This window comes from Callorhinus ursinus, unplaced genomic scaffold (genome assembly GCF_003265705.2).
Source record: "Callorhinus ursinus isolate GAN/ISIS: 27379988/994484 unplaced genomic scaffold, GSC_fseal_2.0 scaffold36, whole genome shotgun sequence".
Taxonomy (NCBI): Eukaryota; Metazoa; Chordata; class Mammalia; order Carnivora; family Otariidae; genus Callorhinus; species Callorhinus ursinus.
In genome coordinates, this window is record NW_027397098.1 from 4784493 (window position 1) to 4808896 (window position 24404).

General features: G+C 47.9%; 1 protein-coding gene and 1 pseudogene across 3 annotated transcripts in view; one reads left to right on the forward strand and one right to left on the reverse strand.

The window, feature by feature from the left end:
• The window catches only part of LOC112810136 (peptidyl-prolyl cis-trans isomerase H-like), a 10602-nt pseudogene extending 9371 nt beyond the window's left edge, over positions 1-1231 (forward strand).
• Positions 1-24404, reverse strand: part of CAMK1D (calcium/calmodulin dependent protein kinase ID) — a 500660-nt gene that overhangs the window by 406975 nt on the left and 69281 nt on the right. For 2 of the 3 annotated variants that reach the window (XM_025853468.2, XM_025853467.2), the window contains exon 1: positions 19172-19646. The exons of the other annotated variant lie outside the window; for it this stretch is intronic. In XM_025853468.2, the coding sequence (XP_025709253.1) occupies positions 19172-19263 (92 nt within the window). In that variant the 5' untranslated portion in view covers positions 19264-19646. Of the gene's footprint in view, positions 1-19171; positions 19647-24404 lie in introns of those variants that run through there. 3 annotated transcript variants of the gene reach the window in all.

Consider the following 24404-nt stretch of genomic DNA (forward strand, 5'->3'; position numbering starts at 1 on the left):
GTGTGTGTGTGTGTGTGTGTGTGTGTGTGTGTGTGTGTACCTATGATGAACTGCATTCTTACCTCTTTTCAGTTTGACCCTCCAAATATTATTTCTGGCTACACGTTGACATATCAATTACCAGGAAACTTAGCAATCCCTGCCCTTCATATGCAAGGACAATATCTCAAAACACCCTCCTTTTTTTTTCCTTTTTTTAAAATTCTCCTAAAAGATCTATGCTGATCCATTTGCTTTATGACACATTTTTGAAAGCTATCAAACTGGGAGTTAAAGGTGTCATATTTGGCCATGAATCAGAGTGGCAGAAATAGGCCCAAAATGAAGTGATTTCAGCTAACATTTATTGAGCACTTAATATATACCAGGCATTATGCAAAAACAAAACAACAAAAAAAGCACAAACTTCTGCACTTCATCTCACCAAAATCTCTTAGCAATCTTAGACAATGTGTGCCATTGTTATCTCCGTTCTATGAATGACAGAGGCTCAGCATTCCACACACATACAGCTGGTGAGCAGGAGAGCCAGGAGTCAGGCCTAGGGAGGACTATACCCCCATCCACAGACCATGACCTACTTATAAGATCCAGTATGTTTTGATGTCAGCACTGGCAGCCAGGAAGTTGGCCGCGTGAAGATCAAGTTCTTTGCAGACATTGTGCCTAAGACAGCCAAGAATTTTAGGCAGTTCTGCACTGGAGAATTCAGGAGAGTCCCTTGGCTCAAGTGCGTGGTAAGCTGAAAAGGCCTACGATTACCTGTCATCATCATTCCAAGTCTCCTTCTTCAGGGTTATACAAAAGGTGGGGTTCCAACAGGATACAAAGGAAGCACCTTCCACAGGGTCATAATGGATTTCATGATTCAGGGTGGGGATTTTGTTGACGGAGATATTAGAGTCACGGGTATTTACTGGGGGGGGGGGGGCATTTGCAGATGAAAACTGTAAACTTAAGACATTCAGCTCCAGACCTGCTTCAGTGGTCCCAGTACAAACGGCTGCCAGTTCTTCATCACCTGCTCTAAATGTCATTGGCTGGATGGGAAGCACGTGGTGTTTGGAAAAAAATCACTGACAGACTTCTAGTGATGCGAAAGATTGAGAATGTTCCCAGAGGCCCCAACAATAAGCCCAAACCCCCCATGGTGACATCACAGTGTGGGGAGCTGAGGTCCACAGCAAAATGGATCAGGCCTTCCCTTGCTCTGGGTGATGCGCGTGAGTAAAATAATCTGGATTGGACCGTGTGTTGGCTTCCCTGCCTGCTGATGCCCTCTTTGATCAAGAGGCCTTGGAAGTGTCACAGATGCAGAACCCAAGATTTTCTGTGTTTAAGTTTCCAACTGTAAATAAAATTGTTTTTTTTAATCCATTATAAAACTGAGAAAGTCTGCAGGCCACAGCATTCTGAGAACACCTCAAATTTTTGCAAAGTAGTGCCTCAAAGATTTTTTTTATATACCAAAAAATGTATGACCATGCCTGGGTAGGATTACCACACAGGACATCACAATACAAGACTTCCCCAAGTACCCAATACTCTCAGTGTTCAAAAAATTGTTTAACCACTAACCCTAAGAAAAGTTTAATCAATCAGTAAAATCCCTTTGACATCAGGCTGAAAGGTTGGAGGGAAAAGTTTTCTAATTAAAAGGGATCAGACCAGTTCTGTAACTTGCAGAACTCAGTGCAAAATGAGGATGGGGGGGGGGAAGGGAATCCTTGTTCAAAAAATATCAAGAATTTCAAGACAGAGGGAGAAACACATTAGAGGAACATGGGACCCTGTGTCACAGTGAAGCTGGCCCCAGAAGGCATCAGTGTCCAGGACCCGGGAGGTCACTCTAGAATCCAAAGGAATGAGGCCTAATGGGATGTGACATGGCCTGTGAGCTCAGCTGCGTGTGTCAGATGCTTTCTCCAGAATGAAACCCACGCAAAGTCAGACCTCAAACTGGAACATGAAAAAGCTTGGCTCCTGATTATCTCTGGATGTGAACTCAGTACAGCTTCAAGTGTTTCTTTATGCAAAGACGTTGCCCGTAACGGTGGGAAAAGGTCATCCTGCATATAAATCATTAGAGAAACAGATTTCCAAACAAATCCTGGAGAGAAACAATGAGTAATGTTGCACATCACACTGGCACGTCTTCCTTAATAGAGCAGGTGTTCAAAACTTTTAATATTTCTATTGGCTCTCTCCTGGTATGTTCTAATTAGTGAAAATATAAAGAAACCATTTAAGGCACATAGTATATAATGAGTCCTTTATTGCACAGCTAATGATTTTGTTTAATTGCCAAGCCCTGAGAAAAAGTAAATCTGATCTAATAAACTTTTGAAAAGCACTTATAATACTTTGTAACAAGAAAAGGGAAATAATTATTTTTGTGTGATCAGAACAAAAACAATTTTAAAAAGTTCAGTGAAAAAAGAACACTGAGCTGAGTTTTAAAAAGTTCAGTGAAAAAAGAACACTGAGCTGAGAGTCAGCAATATAACAATATTTGTCCCCTACTTGTTCGACAAGCCACTAAGTAAGCAGCTCAACACCAGCCCAAACAGGAGGGATAAGGATAGAAATCACATTCCTGTGCACGTTTTACTAGCCATTTCAGAAAATAAACCAGACTTGGGCGCCTGGGTGGCTCAGTCAGTTGAGCGTCTGCCAGCTCAGGTCATGATCCCAGGGTCGGGCCCTCTGCTTGGCGGGGAGCCTGCTTCTCCCTCTCCCTCTGCTGTTCCCCCTGCTTGTGTTCTCTCTCTCTCAAATAAAAAAATAAAAAATAAAAATTTAAATAAATAAATAAATAAACCTGACTTAATCTGAATTTCTGGATATCTGCCTGAATTGCACATGACCTTTTGTTAATGGATACCTAAGCTATAAATGATGTGTATTTTGCAGTTTTTTCTTTTGCAAATAGTCTGATTTGAAATCTCAGTGTTCTCTGGGTGTGTTAAAAAAACTGATGTTCTTCATGTTGCCGGTACGAAAATAGCAACTCAATAACAACATGGATCCTTAACCTATAAACGAGTCCTGAGGCCCCATCCTCTCTCAACACAGAGGTTTCTGAGGAAGCAAAAGCCAGGTCACAGAGCCCAAGTCCCAGGCCCTTCTCCTGCACACTGAGCATAATACAACTCCCCAGCTCCGGCACCGAAGGCAAGGCCTCCAACGCACCCGTGAAGGAGGCTGAAGATCTAGAGACCCAGGAACCACAGTTATGACACACCAGCACACAAGTCTCCCGCCAGTGGTGCAGATTTCTAGGACACACCCTGGGGAAGCCTGCTCCACCTCAGTCAGCCCGGTTGTGAGCCAGGCACAGCCTTCCAGTGCTTCTTCAGACAGATCTAGGGTCTATCCCTGTCCTGCGACTTATGCATCACGGGACCTGGGGTCAGTCAGTTCTCAACTGTCAAACAGTCCTTAATACACAGGGTCATTGGGCGCCTGGGTGGCTCAGTTGGTTAAGCGACTGCCTTCAGCTCAGGTCATGATCCTGGAGTCCCGGGATCGAGTCCCACATCGGGCTCCCTGCTCAGCAGGGAGCCTGCTTCTCCCTCTGACTCTCTCTCATTCTCTCTCTCTCTCAAATAAATAAATTTAAAAAAAAAAATACACAGGGTCATTGACAAATTAAATGACCCACCAATTGGTCAAGTGTCTAGTGGCGTATCCCATGCCTAGCAGATATTATTCTCTTTCAAACCACCTCCACGCCTTTGCACTAACTCCAGTCTTGGCAATCTCCTCAAAAAATCTAATACATCCAGAATATAGGTGTTGGAAAAAGAGAAAATGCACATTTTTTTTTCATTCAGGTTTTGCCGAGGTACCGAGAACAAGGAAAACTTTTACCTCCGAGGGACTACATCTGGGACACTGAGGCAAAGGGCTCGATAAACTCTGCGGGAAAAACATCAGGAAATGCTACTGTATATGCCCAGAAATTTTCATCCCATCTGCAGTTCTATGGCCGTCACATCTACTAAAGAAAAATGAAGGCATCATCGTTGGGTTTTAGACACACTGACATGCAGAAAAAAATCACAAAGCCACTAAAGGCCGGAACTGCAAGGGAAACGATGAGAAAGCCAAGTATGCCTTGCTTCCACAAGTAATCTCAAGACCACAACAAGCCATGCTTGAGGTGGGATATCTCAAGACGGAAAGTAACAGAAAATAGTATTTTTTTTTTTTAATTTGACAGAGAGACAGACAGCGAGAGAGGGAACACAAGCAGGGGGAGTGAGAGAGGGAGAAGCAGGCCTCCCGCCGAGCAGGGAGCCCGATGCGGGGCTCGATCCCAGGACCCTGGGACCATGACCTGAGCCGAAGGCAGTCGCTTAACCAAGTGGGCCACCCAGGCGCCCCCAGAAAATAGTATTTAAAAGGACACCACAGGACACAGCCAACTGTGGTCCCCAACTGACAGAAGGGTGTCATGATTCAAACTTCATTTATATTTCGTTTTGGGCTGTCCTACTGAGGAAGACTCTATTTGGGGGCCCTGACAACTAGTCTTCTTTCCCGGAGCGCAGTCCTGATGGCAGCCAACAGAAAGAGCCCGCCAGCAGGCTGAGGGAGGAAGCAAGGCAAAGCCCCACAGATTAAAAGTTCACCCCAGCTAATCCACTGAGTCAGTAATCCACAAGCAGAAAAGCGGTGATGATCTATAGAGACAAAATCCGGAGGAAGAAAAGAGGGACGGAACATTCTGAAGAGCTTATCAGTAATGAAAACATTTAGAAAAGCAAGCTTCCTGAGCAGCTACGGAGACAACTTCGCGAGTCCGGGATTTTTAAAACTGAACCAAACAAAGTCTCCATCTGTTGCGCAGCGTGCCAAGGTACTGGGGGGCGGTTCGGGGGACACCGCGGGTGGGAGATGGCCCCTGCTCTCAAAGAGCTTCTCATTCCGTCGGAGAAAACTCTCACAAAAGGGAAAACTTGGAACAACTGACCCTCAACTGGGAAGAATCTAAGACTGAAGAAGAGAAGAGAGGAGCCCCAGGTGGCCTGCTTATGTCTAGGGACACTTGACCCTGGACAGAAGAGACCACCCTGCAGCAGAGCCCTGGTGGTGGAAGCAGGAGACACCACAGGAGCGGGGCACAGAGACTGGAATGCATCTGCCTACCTGTGGGGCACAGGGGGACCACATCTCGCATTTGCCACTGAAGCCCCCTCGGCTACAGCAGCAGCTGTGTGTTAAATGAATACATGACAGCCATCTGGGAAGTGGGTCATGGGAGACGGTCTACCAGAAAAACAATCCCATGACCAGCTCTTCATCTATTCCCAGGACACAAAGCACACTGTCCTTCCTCCGGGCCTCAACCTGACCGTCAGGATCACAGAGTATGGTTATCACAGGCCACAGAGATAGAATATCGACCAGGCCGTCACAGTACTTCTCATGTGGCCAATATTCACAAACTGTTTGCTGAATGAACACTGTGAGTCTGCCTCACTTCGCGGCCTCCAATCTCCCCCTCTTGCATCATCCACGTGACTACTGCCCCTTAATTCTAGTCCAGCCCCTGTGGTTTTCAAGATCATTTTCCTATCTCTTTCTCCAAACTCATTCTAACAAAACATAAACTCTTTCCCACTGACCTAGAAGTGGCTGTTATTGTTTAATTTCTTGCAAGAAAATGCTTTAAGCCAAAGGAATGAATCTCTAATGGTACTCCTGACCTTTTCAATGAAGTTTAAATCACACGATGGGGTCTAACATCTACCTGCTTAAAATTCAAGTCAGTGCCCCTTTATTTAGCTCCTAAAATATGTAGCATGCTTTGTACCCCCCCTTTTTTTTACAACCAAAGCCCACAATAAGTTGGAAAGGTAGGTACTGTTATCCCCACTTAAATAGGAGAAAACAGAAAGAAGCTCAGAAAGAGCATGTAATTTGCTCAAGGTCTCATAGCTCACAAACGGCACAGTTAGGACTTGAACTTCCTTAATCTGATCAAAGCCCATGCTCCTTTTATTCCACTTACCCACTCATTCACTCAGCAAATATTGATGAAATGTGTAGGTGTCCCATCTGAGCCAGGCGCTATCTGTGTGTGAGGCCTGCTCTGTCCATGTGTGGGGAAGCCTCCACATGGGCTCCGAATGCGGGTCTTTGGCTGTGAGACCCTACGGGGGCCACAGGAGCCCCCACTCTGCTCTCAGGTCTCCAAATGTGGCTCCCTCTCACCAACTTGCGGACCCATGGTCTAGGAGCCACAGCATGCCCGGGGGGCGGGACACACAGAGGGGGCAACGGCACTCACTGTTCCTGGCTCTGAATTCTCTCTGGAGCCAAATGCATCCTCGGGAGCTCATTTTGCACCTACAAAGTGAATTACTGAGGAACATAACAATAACGGCTGAAGTAAGAGATCTCTAACATGGATGGTTTCTTCTCTGGTAACTGTCGCTATGTTGATGGTGATGGGACGGTGCCTCTGAATGTTCACTGTCACCCTCATCAGGGATAACATGACATCCAAGCTCTGGATGTGGTCCAGACTAACTGTGGGACCTCAGGCAGCCCACTGATGAGAGAGCTGGCCTGGCCAGTATCCAAGTGAGTTAGAAAGACTTCAGCTTCTGATTGCAAGAAAGAGTTGACTATGAATACTATGTTCTAAAGGGAGGCTGGCTTGAAGGTTTGGGTGTGAGCAGTTTGGTAGAAGGCAGGACTGTGTATTCAAGTGTCTGGGTGGTTGATACACAATAGAAACTGACTTCTCACAGTCCTGGAGATTGGAAGTCCAAGACAGGGCCACCAGCAGATTCAGTGTCTGGTGAGGGCTCACTTCCTGGTTCATAGACGACCGCCTTCCTGCTGTGTCCCCACGTGGTGGAAGGGCCCCAGAGCTCCCTGGGGTCTCTTTTACAACAGGGTACTAATTCCATCATAGGCCTTCACCTCCATGACCTAATCACCTCCCAAAGGCTCCGCCTCCTAATACCACCACACTGGGGGTTAGGTTTCAACATACAAATTTGCGGGAGGGGGAACAAAAACATTCAGTCTATAGCAAACAGTATTTATTTTATAAGTGAAGTGCCTTAAGCCAGATTCTCCTGTCCTACCCCAACCAAGGAGAGTCAGCCACACTTGGATATAGTTTTACCTCTTTCTTCCCACATGTATAACTAGCCAACCAGACATCTCTTGAGCAGGGTCTCCCGTTGGCACCAGGTTCTGTCCCACTTAAGACTCTGTACACGTTTAGAGGTGCCGATGAGGGTAGAGATGGGACCATGACAATAACCCCAACAACGCCCTCACTCCCCCCACCGCCAACCTAATGCAAGTAGTTAGAAACCCACAGCACTCAACAAAGACCATCACCCCTATATCCAGAGCAGATATCCAACCTGTGCAGAGGGGTCCAATCAGCCAAGTTGGTAAAATATTGAAATATTTTCATACCAATCAGTAAATAACCACAGCCTGACCGTAGCCCCAACAGCTGACCTCTGGGGCCTCTCCTGAGATCTCCCCACCCTCCAGAGAGACTGACTACCCAGGACCCATCCAGACAGCAAGTCAATTCTTATTGCCTTCCTTATTACACTCTTCTAGATTTTTCAAATTCTCTACTAGGATGACACGTTGCTTTTATGATTTTTTAAAGTTTTTTTAAGGTACCAATCACTTAAACACTAAGAATGAAAACAACAAACACCTCAATAGAGCCAGTTAAACTATACTATGAAGCTCTAGTTTTTGTTGATGCTTCCAGAGTCAAGGTTGACACCCAGCCCAACTTCTATGGGAACACTGCCCAAAAGATGATAGCTAGGTTTCAAAGAGTGTACGTGATACTTACATTTATGAGAAAGGAATATTTTTAAGGCTATAATCTTTATAACATGATAACACCTTCTATTTGTATAAGGCCTTACTACACCTGCCTTATCTCATTTAGGACATAAAACAGGTCTGTAACGTAAGCAGGTATAATTCAGGTGTAATTATCCCATTTAACAAACAAGGTAATCAGGACATAACAGAGGATAAGATCATGATTCCACAGCTCTCAAGTGACAGAGCTAGGACTCAACTCCAATCTCCTGACCTCGAGTTCCTTCAGAAGTATGCCGGAGTCACCTCGTACCTGCTCGTAAGAGCCTGATTCAGGAATTTTGCAGTAGGTCGTTAGGCCACGGGCAGCTTGAAACCATTCCATGTGGGAGTATTTATACCATGGAAATCAGCAGTTGTTACAAATCAGAGCCCATCTCCTTGCCATACCATAATACATCCACACAAGTGGAGGTACTTCTTCTTAATTCTTTAATATTCTCTATCCCCATCAACCCCTCTAACTAGCTTGTAAACCGTGTGACACAGGAGAAAGAGCACTGAGCTGGGGACTCAGAAGACACTTAGATCCCCACCTGCCAATCAGCAGCGTTTTCCCATGAGTCGTTTGACCTCTCTGAACCTCCATTTCCTTATCTGTAAAGTGAGGGCCATACCCAAATCATGCAGGTAAAAACATTTTGCAAACAGCAAAACACGACATGGCTGTGAAAAACAACATGGTGGCTCTTCCAAAATTTCAGCAGAGAATTACCATATGATCCAGCAGTGTTACTTCTGGGTACACACCCAAGAGAATTGAAAGCCAGGACTTGAAGACACACATGTACCTCCATGTCCATGAAGCATTATTCATGACAGCCAAAAGGTGGAAGTAACTCCAAGTGTGCACCAACAGATGAATGAATAAACACAACGGGGTATAGACACACCGTGGAATAATATTCTGCCTTAAAAGGCAAGGGGGACAAAAAGAAAAAGAAGGAAGTTCTGGTACATGCTTCTTTGTGGATGAACCTCGAGGATGCTATCCTAAGTAAAATAAGCCAGTCACAAAAGGACAAATATTTTATGACTTCACTTCTATGAGGCACCTACAGCAGTCAAATTCATAGAGACGGGCAGTAGAATGGTGATTGTCAAGGACTTAGGGAGAGGGTGGACTGGGGAGTAAGTGTGTAATGGGGACAGAGTTTCAGTCTGGGGGGATGAGAAAGTTCTACAGATGGACGGTGGTGATGGGTGCACGGCACTGTGAGCGTCCTCAACACCACTGACCCATACTCTTAAAAATGGTTTAGGACGCTAACTTTTCTGTTATGTATTTTTTACCAAAATTAAACGCACACACACAAATATGAAGTCTTGTTATTATATCCCAGTTGTGAAAGGAGCCAAAAGGGCCACAAAAAGCCCACGTTCCCTTTTTATCCTTACCAGGACCACAAACTCCATCTTTGCTGACTATGCTCATATAGGCCGGAAGAACCCACAAGTAGTATCATTCCTGCACATATTGTCAGATACAGGCTGTCCCCAACTTTTAGGCAAGGTCTGCTCCAAATGTTCATTACAAGCTTTTTATTGTTGTTATTCGAGGCATATTCTTCTTAAACAAATGAAATTTGGGGGGGGTCACCTAGGACCCTACTCCAGCCTAGACGAACTTTGGGGTCACTGCCATGGATGGATTACAGTGCTAACAGTCCCGGCCTGGTCCTGGGAGGAGGGATTGGGGAGACACAGAGGCCATACCACGGCACCCCCCTTGGGGAGCCCAGGACAGCAAGCACCCAGCTTTGTCATGACTCTGCAGGGGGCCTCACTCAGCCCTCCTCTTCCCAGTTTGCAACCCATCTGAGCCTCCTCAGTCCCCCCAAAGTCCCAAGACCACAATTACCTATCTCCCTCCTGCCTTACATTCAAACATGAATTCTTTCCAGTTAGGTGTTGGGAGAAAAAGCACTTCCTTCAAAATCGCTTACATCCTGAATGGCTGGGCCCTCGACCTATTTCAAGGTGTTCCTATCTTCTGATGTTTCAAGGCAATTTTCAAGCGGCCATTCCTATCAAGGCTAAAGAAGTGGCAGCCTAGAGACAGTAGGACACCTGGGGGCAGGGGCACCAGCCCTGTGGGACACCTGCCACCTCCATCACTCTGCCAAACCTCCCACTCGGCACCCACTCTCTTCCCTCCACCCACAATTTTTCTAACGCTACAAAAGATTTGGGGCTTTTGGGTTTGGGGGCTTTGGTTTTTTGTGGGGGGTCTTTTCCCCCACAATACTGTGGGTCTCAGTATTAGAGGGGACAGAGTTGTGGGAGGAGGCAGGCAGGAGGGTCACCTGAAAACCAGGGACATCCGAGGCTGTACTGAAAACCTTTAGGGTTCCAGTTACAGCACCAAATTCCACTGGGTGTAAAGGCAATTGCACTGATGTGTGTCGTGGTCATGAAAGACAGGGAGGTCCTCTGTCAAGTAGAACTGGCAGAGCCTTTTCTCCCCCTGCTCTCCCCATGACAGAGGTCCCAATAAATTGTCACCCCAGACTTTGGCCATTAAAAGGGCTAAAATGGAGAGGTCAAGACAAGGGACCCGCTCCCCAGCTGTCACGCCTGTACCCTGAGACCTGGGGAACGAAACTTTTGAGATCTTACCCCACCCCTCCAACGACCCCCCATAAAGATATTTTTTAAATAAACTGCTACACGTGTCCATGTGGTGTACAGACAGAACGCTGCCATTTCTGAAATACTCTCGCCACTAAAATCCATTCAGGACATATGAGCTTTAAACTACAAAACTCCACAATGTTTTGTCATATGGCAAATAAATTACTTAAGCCCTCAAGTCAGAACCTTCTCTTCCATGAGAAAAAAAGCTGACACACTGTAGCCATTCTCAGAAAGGAAAAGCACCGGTTGAAGCCGGAGCGGGGCCACAGCTGCTCCGAGACCTGTGAGCTGCCTGGGAAGACAGAAACTGCTCAGAGAACTGTTGCACAAGCTGATGCAGACAGGGACAGGCTAAAACAAAACAAAACAAAAGCCCCAGCTCAGGGTGCAGAGAGAGGTGCGGAGACAAAGCTGATGAGATAACCAGAGGAAGAATGAGTCTGTGATATACAGCAAACTAGGTCACTCCCGCACACGCGCCGGCCCGGAGGACGTTTCGGGCGGAGTCTCTTGGTTAATGCTAGCACTCTATGAACTAATCACCCTCCTGGGGGGAGCAAATGTTGAACGGCCCCATGGACCCTCCAGATCTGTGCAAATGGCCTCTGAGGAGCAGTGTTCCAGCACAACAGAGGCTAATGAGAGGGAACGAGAACATATTCATGGGACCACGCACTGTACTAAGAGTGGTTTTCATGGGCTCTCATTAAATCCTCCCTACAGCCCTGAGATCATGTGCCCGTCTTATCCTGTTTTGTGGACATGAAGCTGAGAATGGCCAAATACTTTGCCCAAACCCAGATGGCCGAGAAGCAGTGGACCACGATTTGCATCCCTGTCCCAGCGACCTCAGAGATGATATACTAAGCGACTCACTACGGTGCTGGGCCCAACACCCAGCAGTGGTTTGTCCCTGGCTGACTGAACACTTGTTGATGGATTCTTAAACCAATTTGGGCGGGGGGGGGGGGGGAGGCCAAATATGCACCACTCTGCATATTTGCAACAAGAGCTTCCAAAAATTAATTTCCAACAGATACTGACATGTTCTTCCCCATGGTCCTGGCCCTGAATTTCCATAGGCAGTGCCCCTCAACCACAGCTACTGAAAGCAACTAGAGTTAATGACAGCTACTCTTTACTTAATCCCAATCACGTGCCAGGCACCTCATATACATCACTGAGTCCTTACGAGAACCTCACAAGGCAACAACTTCCATCTCCATCTTAACTCAGAGAGATTAAGGAACCTCTCCAGAGGCACACAGCTTGGAACGGTTGGGCTGGAGTCACCTTTCTGTTATGGGTCATGGCCTCCTGATGCCTCTCCTACCTGACCTCAGCAAATATGCTATTTTCAAGGCTTATCCTTAAGATTTGGTGTTACCCAGAAGAAAGAATCCCTCTGTTTCTGAATCCTTCTGAAATAACTAGGAAAAACAGCACAAGACACAGAGCTGATCACTGGAGACGTGGAATGAACTTGGTGTGCCACTGAATGAACTTGGCCTGTGGCATCCATTTGGAGGTTAGCCTTGGTCTGACTGGAACCTAAATAATCCATTTACTGCATAATAAACAGTTTTTTTAGAAATCAAGCAGGATCTAGTGACAGTTAGCCCAAGGAAAAAGTGGTTTCCTGCACCAAAGAAAGTCAAAGGGGCATAACCAACGTGAACTGAGATTAGGATAGCATCTCTCCCAGAGTCCACATACCCTTCTGTTTTAGCTACGTATGCATTGGATTGACCATCTTGAGCCAGAAAAGAAACTCAAGGCAACTGACTAGGACACCAGGCTTCCTGCTGGCCACCCAGAAGCAGTTCCTTCTTCAATTAAAAATATGGGTCCCCAGGAGGCTGTGAACTCCCTGATGATTCCCGGGAAATCTGGTAAGGATTGGAGGTGTGAGGTTGGAGGTCTACCACTGTGCGTGCAAGCTGATCAGCAATGAGACAGTCCCCCTCTGGGACCCTAAGCTGTCCCAGAGGAGAGAGGAGAAGAAGAGAGATTGAAGGGGATTTAAGGAGATTTATTTGGGGAAAGGAAAGATTAAGGGGATTTATGGAGACCTAGCCAAAGAAAAACTCAACAAATTTACCCCTAAAATCCTCCCCTGTGGGGACACGAATGTCCATCTACCAACTCTAATTATTGCCCATTCGGTGGCCACGTTTGAACCAGAAATTTCTGCTTGAGACACAGTCCTTATCAGCCCCTTCAGGAACAAGCTCTCTACCCAAAGAGCAACTTCCCAAATCCCACCGCACTAATCAATAACACCAGTGGTTTGTTATCTTTTTCCCAATCAAGAAAAATGTTTGGTTTTGCCTCCCCAAATAGGCAGCTGCCTAACCAACTGAGGAGCAGCAAGGATGCTCATGTTTATTATTTTTCATGGAATGCTTAGGCTTTATTTATTTATTTATTTATTTTTTAGATTTATCTATCAGAGAGAGAGAGACAGAGGCAGGCAGAGGGGGAAACAGGCTCCTTGCTCAGCAAGGAGCCCGACGTGGGACTCGATCCCAGGACCCTGGGATCATGACTTGAGCCGAAGGCAGATGCCTAACCAACTGAGCCACCCAGGCGTCCCCGGAATGCTTAGACTTTAAATCACCAAATAAAGTGGGAGAGTTATAGGTTATAGGAGAGAGTTATATATATGGGAGAGTTATAGGCCCACCTGTCAAGGTGAGCTAGCTCTTCCTATTGATAATTCTAAGGTAAAACCCAGCATTTTCACAGAAAATTAAGCAATTCTTCCAGTTTTGCTAAAATATCCAGCCTATCACCACTTGCCCTCTGTGACCAAGGGAGGAGGCACTTCAAAAGCCCTCTACAGACATAAACTCAGAGGGAAGGAATTCATTTGAAATGCAGAAGTTCCTCACAAGGGGAGCCCAGAAGCCCAAAGGATGTGAGCCTACCTTCTAAACTGTTTCCAAGAGCCTCCCAGAGCATGGACAGCCCTGCTCTGCAGACGGAGCAGGCACTCAGAAAATCCTTGCATAAACTGACCAAAACCATCCAATGGCACCATTCTTCCAACCCCAAAGCCTTGGAGAATCTCACACCCAACCACAGCAATTCCTTTCTGTTGTCCCTTCCAAAAAAAAAAAAAAAAATCCAGGATTCAGTCACTTCTCATCACCTCCATAGCTACTTCCTCCTTCTAAACCACCTGTCACCTGGATCATTGCAGTGGCCTCCAAGCTGGTCTCCCCACTTCTGTCCCTGAGCCCACCAGTCCATCATCAACACTGCAAGTACAGTGATGATGGAAACACCTAAGTCAGATCAAGGTTCTCCTCTGCTCAAAACCCTCCAATGTCCCCCACGTCTCTCAGCAAAGACAAAGTTTTGACGACGGCCTATAAAGGTCATCCATGAATCCGATCTCCCCTCCACCTTGCCCCCCCCAACTTCCTCACCCTCATGCCTCTCTCAGCTCCCACCCTCCTCCCCTGACGACCCACTCCCAGCCACACGGGCCTCTTGGAACACCAGACAAGCTTCCCGCCAGGCCCTCAGCTCTTGCTGCCTCCTCTGATGGGAACATTCTGCCTTCAGATGTCCCAGGGCTCCTTTAGATGGTATTCAAATACTAACTTCTCAGTGAGGCCATCCATGACTACCCAGCCTCAAGCTGCCATCACCCCACTCCACAAAATCCCCCTTCCCTGCTTGGTTTCCTCCCTCATGTGTGTACTAGAGTATGTGCACCATACTCTACATTTTACTTACTTATCTTTTTCATTCCCTGGTTCTCCTACCAGAAAGTAAGCTCCAAGAGGGCATTTTTTTGTTGTTTGTTTGCAGCTATGCCCCGCAGTGCCTAGAATACAGCAGATGCTCAGTAGATATCTTTAAATGTATGAGAGGCTGAATTTATATCCTGCCCCCCTAAACAAGAGATCTGAGAAATACAAACCCCTAACAAATACCGCAGTTGGGATACCCTCAGGGAGAAATCTAGGGGCTTCCGTCCCTATGTTCCTCTTGGTGGTATTCTTTCAAATGCTTCACCCAGACTCTAAAATTCTGAATAATCCCAGAATAAATACTATTAAACCAGCCAGTCAAATATACAAACCACATAAAGCAGCTTTGCGTTCTACCCTTCCCCCGCAACATACATCCCAAAAAAAGACTGTTGAGTGTGTTTTCCACCGGGCCTTTCAGATAACTCAATCATCTGTGTCCTCAACAGGTGTATTTACTGAGCAATTTCAGAATAAGGAGTGTAAGGATGACACTAGTGGGAAAAGACCGTGCTTGCCCCACGGATATTTCTATTTATACTCTTCCTAAAGCAGCACCAGCAGGCACTCATTTAATGAAAAAGGGATCGCACTATTCTATTGACATTAAGCGGGATAAGACTTCCTGTCCTGAGCTGTTTCGCTTTGCTACTAGCATGGGCCTAAAAATGTCACTCCAAACAAAAATGAGCTGCACCAGCCACACATGGAAGGCTTGTAAAGAGCCCCAGCGAGTAGCTTCCTTGTACAGGCGAGCCATAAATTCTCAGGGTTCTAAGAGCACCTGAAAACCATCTTGTCTTCCCCCCCCACCCCTGATTTTAGAGAGGAGGAAGCTGAGACAGGGAGAGAGTGGCGTGGACAAATGACCAAGCAGCCCACAGGCCACACAACCCATTAGTGGCTGAGCCAGACCTGGAAGCCAGGCTCAAACCCTCCACAATGCCCAGTCCAGCCCCCTACCGACAGCAATTACTTCACCATAAAATGCTCAGTCTGTAAGAAAACCATGCATTCACACCCTGCAGAGATGAAGATCTATTTTCTAGGACATGCCATTTCCTATACTCCAGAGGAAAGGAGGTATATTGGGACAATCATTCTGTGTCATGCCAAGTACTGAGGCCTTCTCTGTTCGGATGCCTTTCATGGTGTGGAAATTACAGAAGTGCTTTCCATGAGTCTGGGGAACTTCCTGGACACCACACCAAAGCTCTCTTCCCATCTGTATTCTTCTCCAAATGGCAATTTTTTTTAAATTTCAGAAGTTGTTGAAAGGTATCTCCAAATAGAGGTGGTCTGAAAAGCCTTGGTAAATACACTGACAGAAATGTTCACTCCCCCTAATTTGCTGTTACACAACATTTATTTGCTCTCACAGTGTGCCAAGGATCTGAAAACATGTCGTGGATTACTAAACAGTAATTAGGTCTTTCACCTTATTCAGAGCTATGGTCAGGTTCTGGAATTCGCATTCAAAGGAAGTTACATGCAGCCCGCTGGTTGGGAGGTTTCTCCTGAGGCCTGACTGAGAGGCATATCAGCTAACCCAGGCCCAAACCCCAAAGACAGATCCTCTTGCCTAGGCTGTCCCTGGCTTCCTTCACCTCCTTCCCACCCTCCTGGGCCCACCTTCCCTCCCATTTGGCCCCCACCCTCCAGCAAGTCTCCTCTGACTACACAAACTAAATGACTCGACCCTTTGGCTTCAACAGTAAGTGTTCTAGCTCCTCAGGGAAAGGGACGTGAATCAGGCAGCCAGATACCAGATGACAAAGTTTGGCTAAGTGTGCTCCTCAGGCCTTTACGATGCTTTATTTTATTTTATTTTAGATTTTATTTATTTATTTATTTATTTGACAGAGAGAGAGACAGCGAAAGAGGGAACACAAACAGGGGGAGTGGGAGAGGGCGAAGCAGACTCCCCACTGAGCAGGGAGCCTGATGAGGGGCTGGATCCCAGGACCCTGAGATCATGACCTGAGCCGAAGGCAGATGCTTAACAACAGAGCCACCCCGGCGCCCCTACAATGCTTCATTTTAAAAGCATTTTAACACTGAGAGATGACAGTCTGGCTCCTGGCAGGGCTTTCCTGCCTTAGGATCCTGAAGGCATATGGGGAAGGTGTGACACACAAAAGGACTTGGAACTGCAGAGTATCTTGAAAATGAATCCCAATCTTGATTAGTGATGCCTTTGACTTACGCTAGGTTTCATTACAAACAGGAGAGAGGTCCAGACTCCACATCTGCACAGGACAGGAAGCGACCTCCCTATTTGGACTCAGGTCAAGGTCACTGGAGCTGGCCCCGTGTGAAACAGGCATCCTGAACTTCAGACCACTGCTACGAAGTCCAAGCAGACAAAATAATGCTGATAATCTAAAAGCTTTGAAATGTTGCCATATTTAGATAACAGGTTACCCCAGAATGATGTTTTCTTTGCATTAATATTAAAATTAGCTTTCCAAATACTCAAGTTAAATCAAATCATTAGAAAATATTTACTGTTACATAACCCACAACGTAGCTCAACCCCATATGGATCATGATGTGTTGTTCTGCCTAGATTCAAGTATCAGCTCCACCACTTAATAACTAGCTCATGTTTGGCGAGTCACTTAATCTCTCTGTCACCTCATTTTTCTCCAATCTGCCAATTGGGGATAATAGAAAAACCCACCTTCTAAGCTTATTATGAGAGTGAAATACATGTAAGGCACTTAGAATAATGCCTGATACTTGGTATTCATTTAAGAAAGTCACCTATAATGACTATTATTACTACGTCATGGAGTAAAAACATTTTGATCATTTAATTATTTGTGTTAGACTCTTTTAGAACCCATGCCAGCACCACAGGGCCTCAGTGGGAAGCTTCTTTTCAAGGAATTATTTCCAAGGCAGAAGGCAAAGCTTTAGGACCCCAACAAAGACCCATGCCCAAGTTCACAGGGCACCTGACCAGAGTCCAAGAGACTGTCCTGCAACAGCTCCCCTGGCCTTTCTGGTACCAGAAGGCAAATCCCCATCCTTCCCAGAGGGAAAACTGCCTGCAGTCACCCCCAAACAGCGCCTGCTTCAGCAGGAGCCACTCAAAAGCCACAGCTCACTGAGCTTCCGCGGCCTGGCTGCTGCAGAGGTGAGGCTGCAGGGCTCTCCTGAAAAGCAGGAGTTAGGGGGAGATGGCCTCTGTCCACCTGGAAGCTGCAGGCAGGGGGAGCGGAGCGAGGGGCTCAGGTGGGGATGCGCCATGCAAAGGAAGGCATTCCCACATGCCGAGACTCCGCTCTCTCCCATCCCCTCCTCTGCAGCCACATAACCGGTCTCAGGATGACAAGCAAGGGCATGCTTCCTGCTTCTCCATAACTTGAGCATCCCAGCATCAAAACCCCATATCCAAATAAACCTCAATAGTAATTTTCAAAAGTTTTGACCAAAACTCACCCCTTAGTCCCAAACCCCTCTTTATTAAAAAGGGCAAAGTCCCTTCTATTTTCATCCCAACAAAGATAGTCTATACCCACAGGTGCCCTCCCTAAAGTACAGCACAACAGCTGGGAGACCCTATTCGGAGCCTCGCCAGTGTGCTTTCCTGGGAATCAGAAGCGTGACTGGGAATGCTGCCTTCACAACTTCGCTCTGGGGGACCCACTGCTGATGTGGGGGTGGGGGCGAGGGAAATGACTGAACAGCCACGGGGGGGACCCTGAGTAGGGGGCAGCAGACAATCTGGGTCAAAAAATGTGGTTCTGGGAAAGCAAGCCAACCCACAAAAACAAGAAAAGGAGGAAAAGGCAAGGAAGGGGAGAAGGAAGAACACAGTGATTTAGCTCACCAAACACCCCCCTTTCTCTTCCCAGCCTAATCAACACCTCCATGAACCCCTGCTAAATGTTCAGTTCATATAGCACACGTGTGCGTGTGAGAGAATACATATACTGACAGATACCGATCACCAACAGATACTGATCACATGAGGGGAGAAAATAACTTGAACTTCAGACTCACCAGCAGTGCCTGATTCTCTTTCACTATCAGCCTCCCTACCTATTCCGGGGCGCTTCAAAACAAAACAAACAAAAACCAACTCCTGGGCAGAAAGAGAGCACCCGCTGAACTGAGCAGCATATGCTTGGGGCATTGATGCCACTGACTTCTCCTCAGTATTTCAGCTTTCTGGCGACGCAGTCCAACACTGGATTAAAGACAGCCCGGGAGAGAAGTCCCCTGTACCGAGACACTCACAGACTCTCCCTGGAGACATGCACCCCAGCGTGTGTGGCTGAGCCTATGTGAAATAGACATGCACTCAGGTAAGGCTCTACCCACACGTGACCCTGCACACTGCGAAATTCTTCCCTTCCATGATCGCGTGGCATCCAAAGTCTTGTCTACACCTAGTACGTGCAGATGTCGATTCTGTAAGAATACATGGTGGAAGGACAGAAATGGGAATGACCGAAGCCCCATTTTCTCAAGACCCTATCTGTCATCTACACGGTGCGCCCACACACACGGTGAGTAAACGTACACAGCCAGGAAACACTCATAATCACCATGCTCAGCCCACAGTCACGCGTGGGGAGAAAGAAGTCGAGAGGGCGGCGGTGTCAGGGGAAGTGGAAAGTCGCTTGCCGGGGACTGTCCTCCCAAAAGCTCGGACCTCCTCTCGCCCCCGCCCGGGAGCGGTGCCCACCCGCGCCCAAGGGACGCAGACCCACGCGCTGGACACACGGGGGGCTCTGCAGAGCCGAGAACCGGACAATGAGGACGCGGCGACCAGCCGGTTCCTGCTGCGGTGGCCGGTGGTGGTGCCAGCAGGCGCCGCCTGTGCACCCGCGGCCGCCGGTACCTCCACCCTTCTCTCCCGGAGCCCCACTTACGTTCCGAGGGTCTCCTTGAACTCGAAGATTTTCTTGATGTCTTCAGCTTGCTTTTTCCAGGACGAGCTGCTCTCGCCGTTCTCCCGGGCCATGGCAGACAAGGGCGGCGTGTGCGGAGGGCGGCGAGGCGGCGCGGCCGGGGCGCGTGGGGCCGGGGTGGGCGCGCTGAGGAGGGGGTGCCCGGCGACAGGGGCGCAGGCGGCGGCGGCGGCGGCGGCGAGCCTGTCCGGAGGGCTGGGGCCGGCGCGCGGGGATGCTCGGCGCGGGAGCCGGAGGAGACTTTGTGCTGCGGCAGAGCTTCCTCTTCTGCAGTTTCCTCTTTCACTCTCGCCGCCGCCGCGGTCCCTCCCTGGCTCTTATTTCTGCTCGTCTCGGGCACAGACTTCCTGCCGCCGCCGCTCGCCCCGCTCCTTTGCCGCCGGCTGCCAGCCTCACTTTCTGCTACTTTCTTGCCTCCCTTCTCCTCCCTCCCCGCCGCCCGCCTTGCTCCCTCCCCCTCCTCCCCCTCCTCCTCCTCCCGCGGGCTCTCCGCCCTCCCCGCGCGCCCCGGCAGCCTCCCGCCTCCCCGCCTCCGGCGCGTTGCCGCCTTCGGGGATGTCCTGCTCCCCGGGAGCGCCGTGCACCGGGCGCGGGGCACCGCCGTCGGCTGGCCGCGGCGCGCGCCCTGGAGCCCTGGAGAGGGCAGGTGCGGGGGACCCCGGCAGGTGCAGGGCGCCGGAGCGCGCGCGGGAGGACCCCAGCCCCTTGAGGTGCTTTAGTAATTCTGCAATCAAGTCCCGGGGGCGCGAGGGCTTTCCTCCTTGGCGGCGGGAGGGGGCGCCTCTGCGTTGTGCTTGGCAGCAGCGGGGTGGGGGCGGGAGTGCGAGGCTGCCCGGATCCGAGGCGCCGAGGGTGGGGGCGCTTTCCCCGAGCGCCCGGGCCAGTGGCCGGTGCGTCCCGGGGCGGCGCGGAGCTGGCGGGCGGGGGCCGGTTGTTATGGCGACGGGAGGAGACGGTGGGGATGCAGGCGGAGGTGGGCGTTGACTCGGGCCACGCCGTGCCGGCCCAATTCTGGCGCTCCCGGAGCCTGTCGGTCCCTCCCGACTCGGCGACTAGAGCTAATTCGCATTGCACCAAAATCGGCGCTCGCGTCAAATTCTGGCCGAGGGAGAGGGCCTCGTGGCGAGGAGAAAGCCTGGAAGCCTGGGGACCGGGGACGCGCAGGACGTGCCAGGCGCTGCTTCGTCTTCCCTTTGGGAGCTGGACGCCCGGAGTTACTAGGTGCCCGGGCTGCGGGTGGATTTGGGGACCTCCCGGCGCGGGCTCCGTGCCCCTCTCAGGTTGCCTCGGTCCCCGGACTGGAACTGCCGGCGGGCCTGGGCGGGCCTGGCCGGTCTTCGCTGCTGTTCGGCACCCCCTGGTTCTTCCCCTCTCCTCCTGCTGAAACCCAGAGACAGTGAACATCTGCCCCACACCTTCCTCAAAAGGAGGGCTGCCCCTTCCGTAGCCCTGCCTGCAGTGGGCTTAGTAGGGTACCCGGAGGCGGAGCTTGTACCTGGAAATATCCTTTCCTATTGGCTGGAGAAAGGACCTCGGAGTTTCTCCTAGCCTCCCATCTCGGAGATGCTCTTTGACTACCCACCCTTCTCCCACGTCCACCTGTCAGAGGGGGACCCACGTGCAGATCCCCGTCCCCAACCTGAAGGGACTACTCTTGATTCAGAAAATAGTTTTCTTTGTATCCAGATTATTGACCCCGCTCCCGTAGGGTCCCTGGCCCCTCTGCTGAGTTGAGTAAACAGCCTTGTCTTGATTGTTGCTTGACACCTGCCCCATTTTCCCAGGACTGTTCCAATTTCACTGTAAAGGGGGGGGGAGATCTACTCCCTGAAAAGGAAACTTCATCCAGCATCTTCTTCCTGGGCCTGACAGGGTGGATGCAGGCCCAGTGCTCTCCCCGAAACCGTCTGGACACTGACAGCCCTCCACCCCTTCTCTGACCCCAAGGAGGTCAGAAGATACCCTGACCTGCCCATCCCTCCACACCTCCATGCTGGTTTCCTGTCTTTCAGGGGCTGTTAGCTTAAGGCTCTCCAGGCTGGCCAGAGGAAATTCGGTATTACTTGGCTGTTAGAATGGATAAGCGCAACTTCCAGGACAGATAACTGAGGACACAAGAAGTCGGGGCACATCACCAAAGTGCAAGGCCAACAGCACCCTTTTCAACCAGAACTGGATTTGAGGAACTAGAATATCTTTTCCTTCTGTCAAAGGTTCAGTAATATGAAGAGTTAGAACCGGGAATAACTAAGATACTAGTGGACACCCTCCCATGCCCTACTATGAACATCTTCTCTTCCCTCCTTCCCTTCCTCCCATTCTCCTCCTTCTTACTCAGTTCTTCCCTCTCTGTTTCACCCTTGCTCCTAGCCTAAGGATCAGCCTCCAGAGCTCCTGAAAACACTTCTCAGTCTCAGCTTTTGTCCCCAGAACTAAGGAAGTGCTGATGCTCTCTCTCTTTCTCCCTATCAAAGAGAGACAGTTGTCCAGGAGGAACAAAAGTGAAGGAGAAGCAGGGGAGGGTGGTACCTGGCTCGATGGCTGTGACTTTATCTACCATCCTGTAACATCCGTGAGGTCAAGGAACACATTGTCTTTTGCACCACTGTATGCTCAGCACCTAGTGTGGTAACTCACACATAGTAACTGACAGATGAATGAGCATAAGATGGATAAAGAAATGAATAGAATCAAGACAACTTGTTGGTATTTGTTGTACTGATGGAAAGGCTATAGAGAATCTTCTTTCTCTTCCAAACTTTGTAATGATGTTCATTCAGCATTATCAAGTCATGCTCAGCTGGACTAGGTCCCAGAGAAAAGATACAAACATTTAATGCGGAGCTAAGGAGGCCAGACCCAAAAGAATGGATCCCCAAGGAGGCAGAAATGCCAAAGACAGATTGTGTGGATTTATTATGGTCATTCCTCCCTTACTGGACTCCAAGTAAAATAAAAGATCTTGATCCTGGAGATTGCAGTGGAAAACAAAATCCACCATTTCCTAAGAATGGTTATGCATTAGACTGTACACTGCCTAATTCTGTTCACTCGAGGGCCCTCACTTGGACTGTTTTCCAGTAACTGACCATTTCCTCCAGCCTGCCATGTTTTTCTAGAGAGCCAGGTGATGGCAGCCAGTCTCATGATTCTACCCCACCTCCACTGTCAATCATTTATTATATATTGATCAAAGGCTATCTGTCCCCCAACAATTCCACTCTAGAAAGCTCTCTCACATATTCTGGATTACTAAAGTTAGGTCCCAAGTCTTTATATTTTCTTAAAGCTCTTACAATTTTGCTTAGAGAGCCCAAAGAAAAGGTTTTTTTTTTTTAAGATTTTATTTCTTTATTTGAGAGAGAAAGCATGAATGGTGGAGGAGGGACAGAGGGAGAGGGAAAGGGAGAAGTAAACCCCCACTGAGCAGGAAGCCCAACATGGGGCTTGATCCCTGGACCTGGAGATCATGATCTGAGCTGAAGCCAAATGCGTAACCAACTGAGCCACCCAGAGTTACTTTTAATAATGTATCATTAAGTAGTTACTAATATTATGCCCATCAACCTTCTCTCCCACCAACCCTCTTGCCAGTAGATCAGGCTTGTGTGGCCCAGGTTCAGAACTGGGCAGATGGTGTAAGGGAGATAAATACTATCTAGAGCAGATTCATAGATTAAATCTGAAATTTTCTAAATTACCCCTATTCAATCTTTCATACCTAAAGTGATAAGCTGGCAAGGCAAACTGGGGCAGTGGAAAGAACTAGAAATCCAGGAAACTAGACTTAAGGCCCAACTCACACAATTTGTAAAAACACTTGACCGCCCTGGACCTGTAAAATGCAGGTTGTAGAAGAGAGAATGGTACATAAATTCAGTAATTTTTAAGACTTGTAAATCAATGATTTTTTTTTTTTATTTGACAAAAAAACCTGAGATGCCTGGGTGGCTCAGTCGGTTAAGCGTCCGCCTTCAGCTCAGGTCATGATCTCAGGGTCCTAAGAATTGAGTCCCGCATCTGGCTCCTTGCTCCGTGGGGAGCCTGCTTCTCCCTCTACCTGCCACTCCCCCTGCTTGTGCTCTCTCTCTATGATAAATAAATTAATTTAAAAAAAAGAATATCATTAATCTTTGAAAACTTAAGAACTCTTTGGTCCAAAATTGTATTGATCAAAAATATTTTATTAGGTGACCTCATATAGATATACTCTCCATGAAAAACTTAAATCTCAACAAGAAATATTGCAGGGAAAAACATTTCCTTCTTAAAAAGTTGGGTGCTATCCTCTCCATCAAAAGTACTATTTGACAACACTTTGATGTTGGAGCCTCTTCTCATAAATACTGCAAAAGTTTTAGCATCTTAAATTGTGTACTTAGTTCTTAAAAATAGGTAAAAGAGTTACTAGAGCATATGTTCTATATACTGATGATTAGCATAAGTTGTTGCCAGTTTACAGGACAATAATATCTAGGAAAAGCATAGCTGAATGAGGAATCACAAAGAAGGGCCACCTCTGCGAGAAGCATCTTGTCAGGGAGGCATAGTCAAGAAGAGGGACTCAATATTGTCATTTCAGATCTCTGCTGGAGAAGGTAAAGATTAAAAGAACCTTCAGTCACAAACCTGGGCCATAAAGAAACTGAGCATGATCCAAGGAAAATTCTAGCTAGCCTGGAAAATATCTAAGGCACACTCCTTAACCTGAACCTCTTATATATTAATAGCCATTCATGGAGGAACTCATGTAGTTCCCATGATGAAAAGTCAAGGTGGAACCAGCACAAAATCTTTACAAAATTCCTCCAATTCAAGCCAAAACAAAAAAATTGGGGGGTAGAAGGGTAATAGGAAAAACAGTAGCAGTGAAGATTCAACACAAGGAAAAAAAAATTGCTACAGAAAATAAAGTTTGTGTTCAAACACGTCACAATAAAAAAAAAAAAAACTATAAAACCTACAAAGATGTGTTTGCTCAAGAAGGACAGGGCAAGACAAAAGGAGGGATTAAAACAAGCTGGAGAGCTCAGAAAGGAAGCAGGAAACAAAGTGAAACCACCATAGATACAAAGATTATCTTGGACATGGAAATGGCACAAAGAAAATTGCTGAAAATATTTTAAGTGATCTAGAGGACAAATCAAGAATAGTGGGAAAATAAAATGGAACAGAGATTAGCTAGAAAATTATA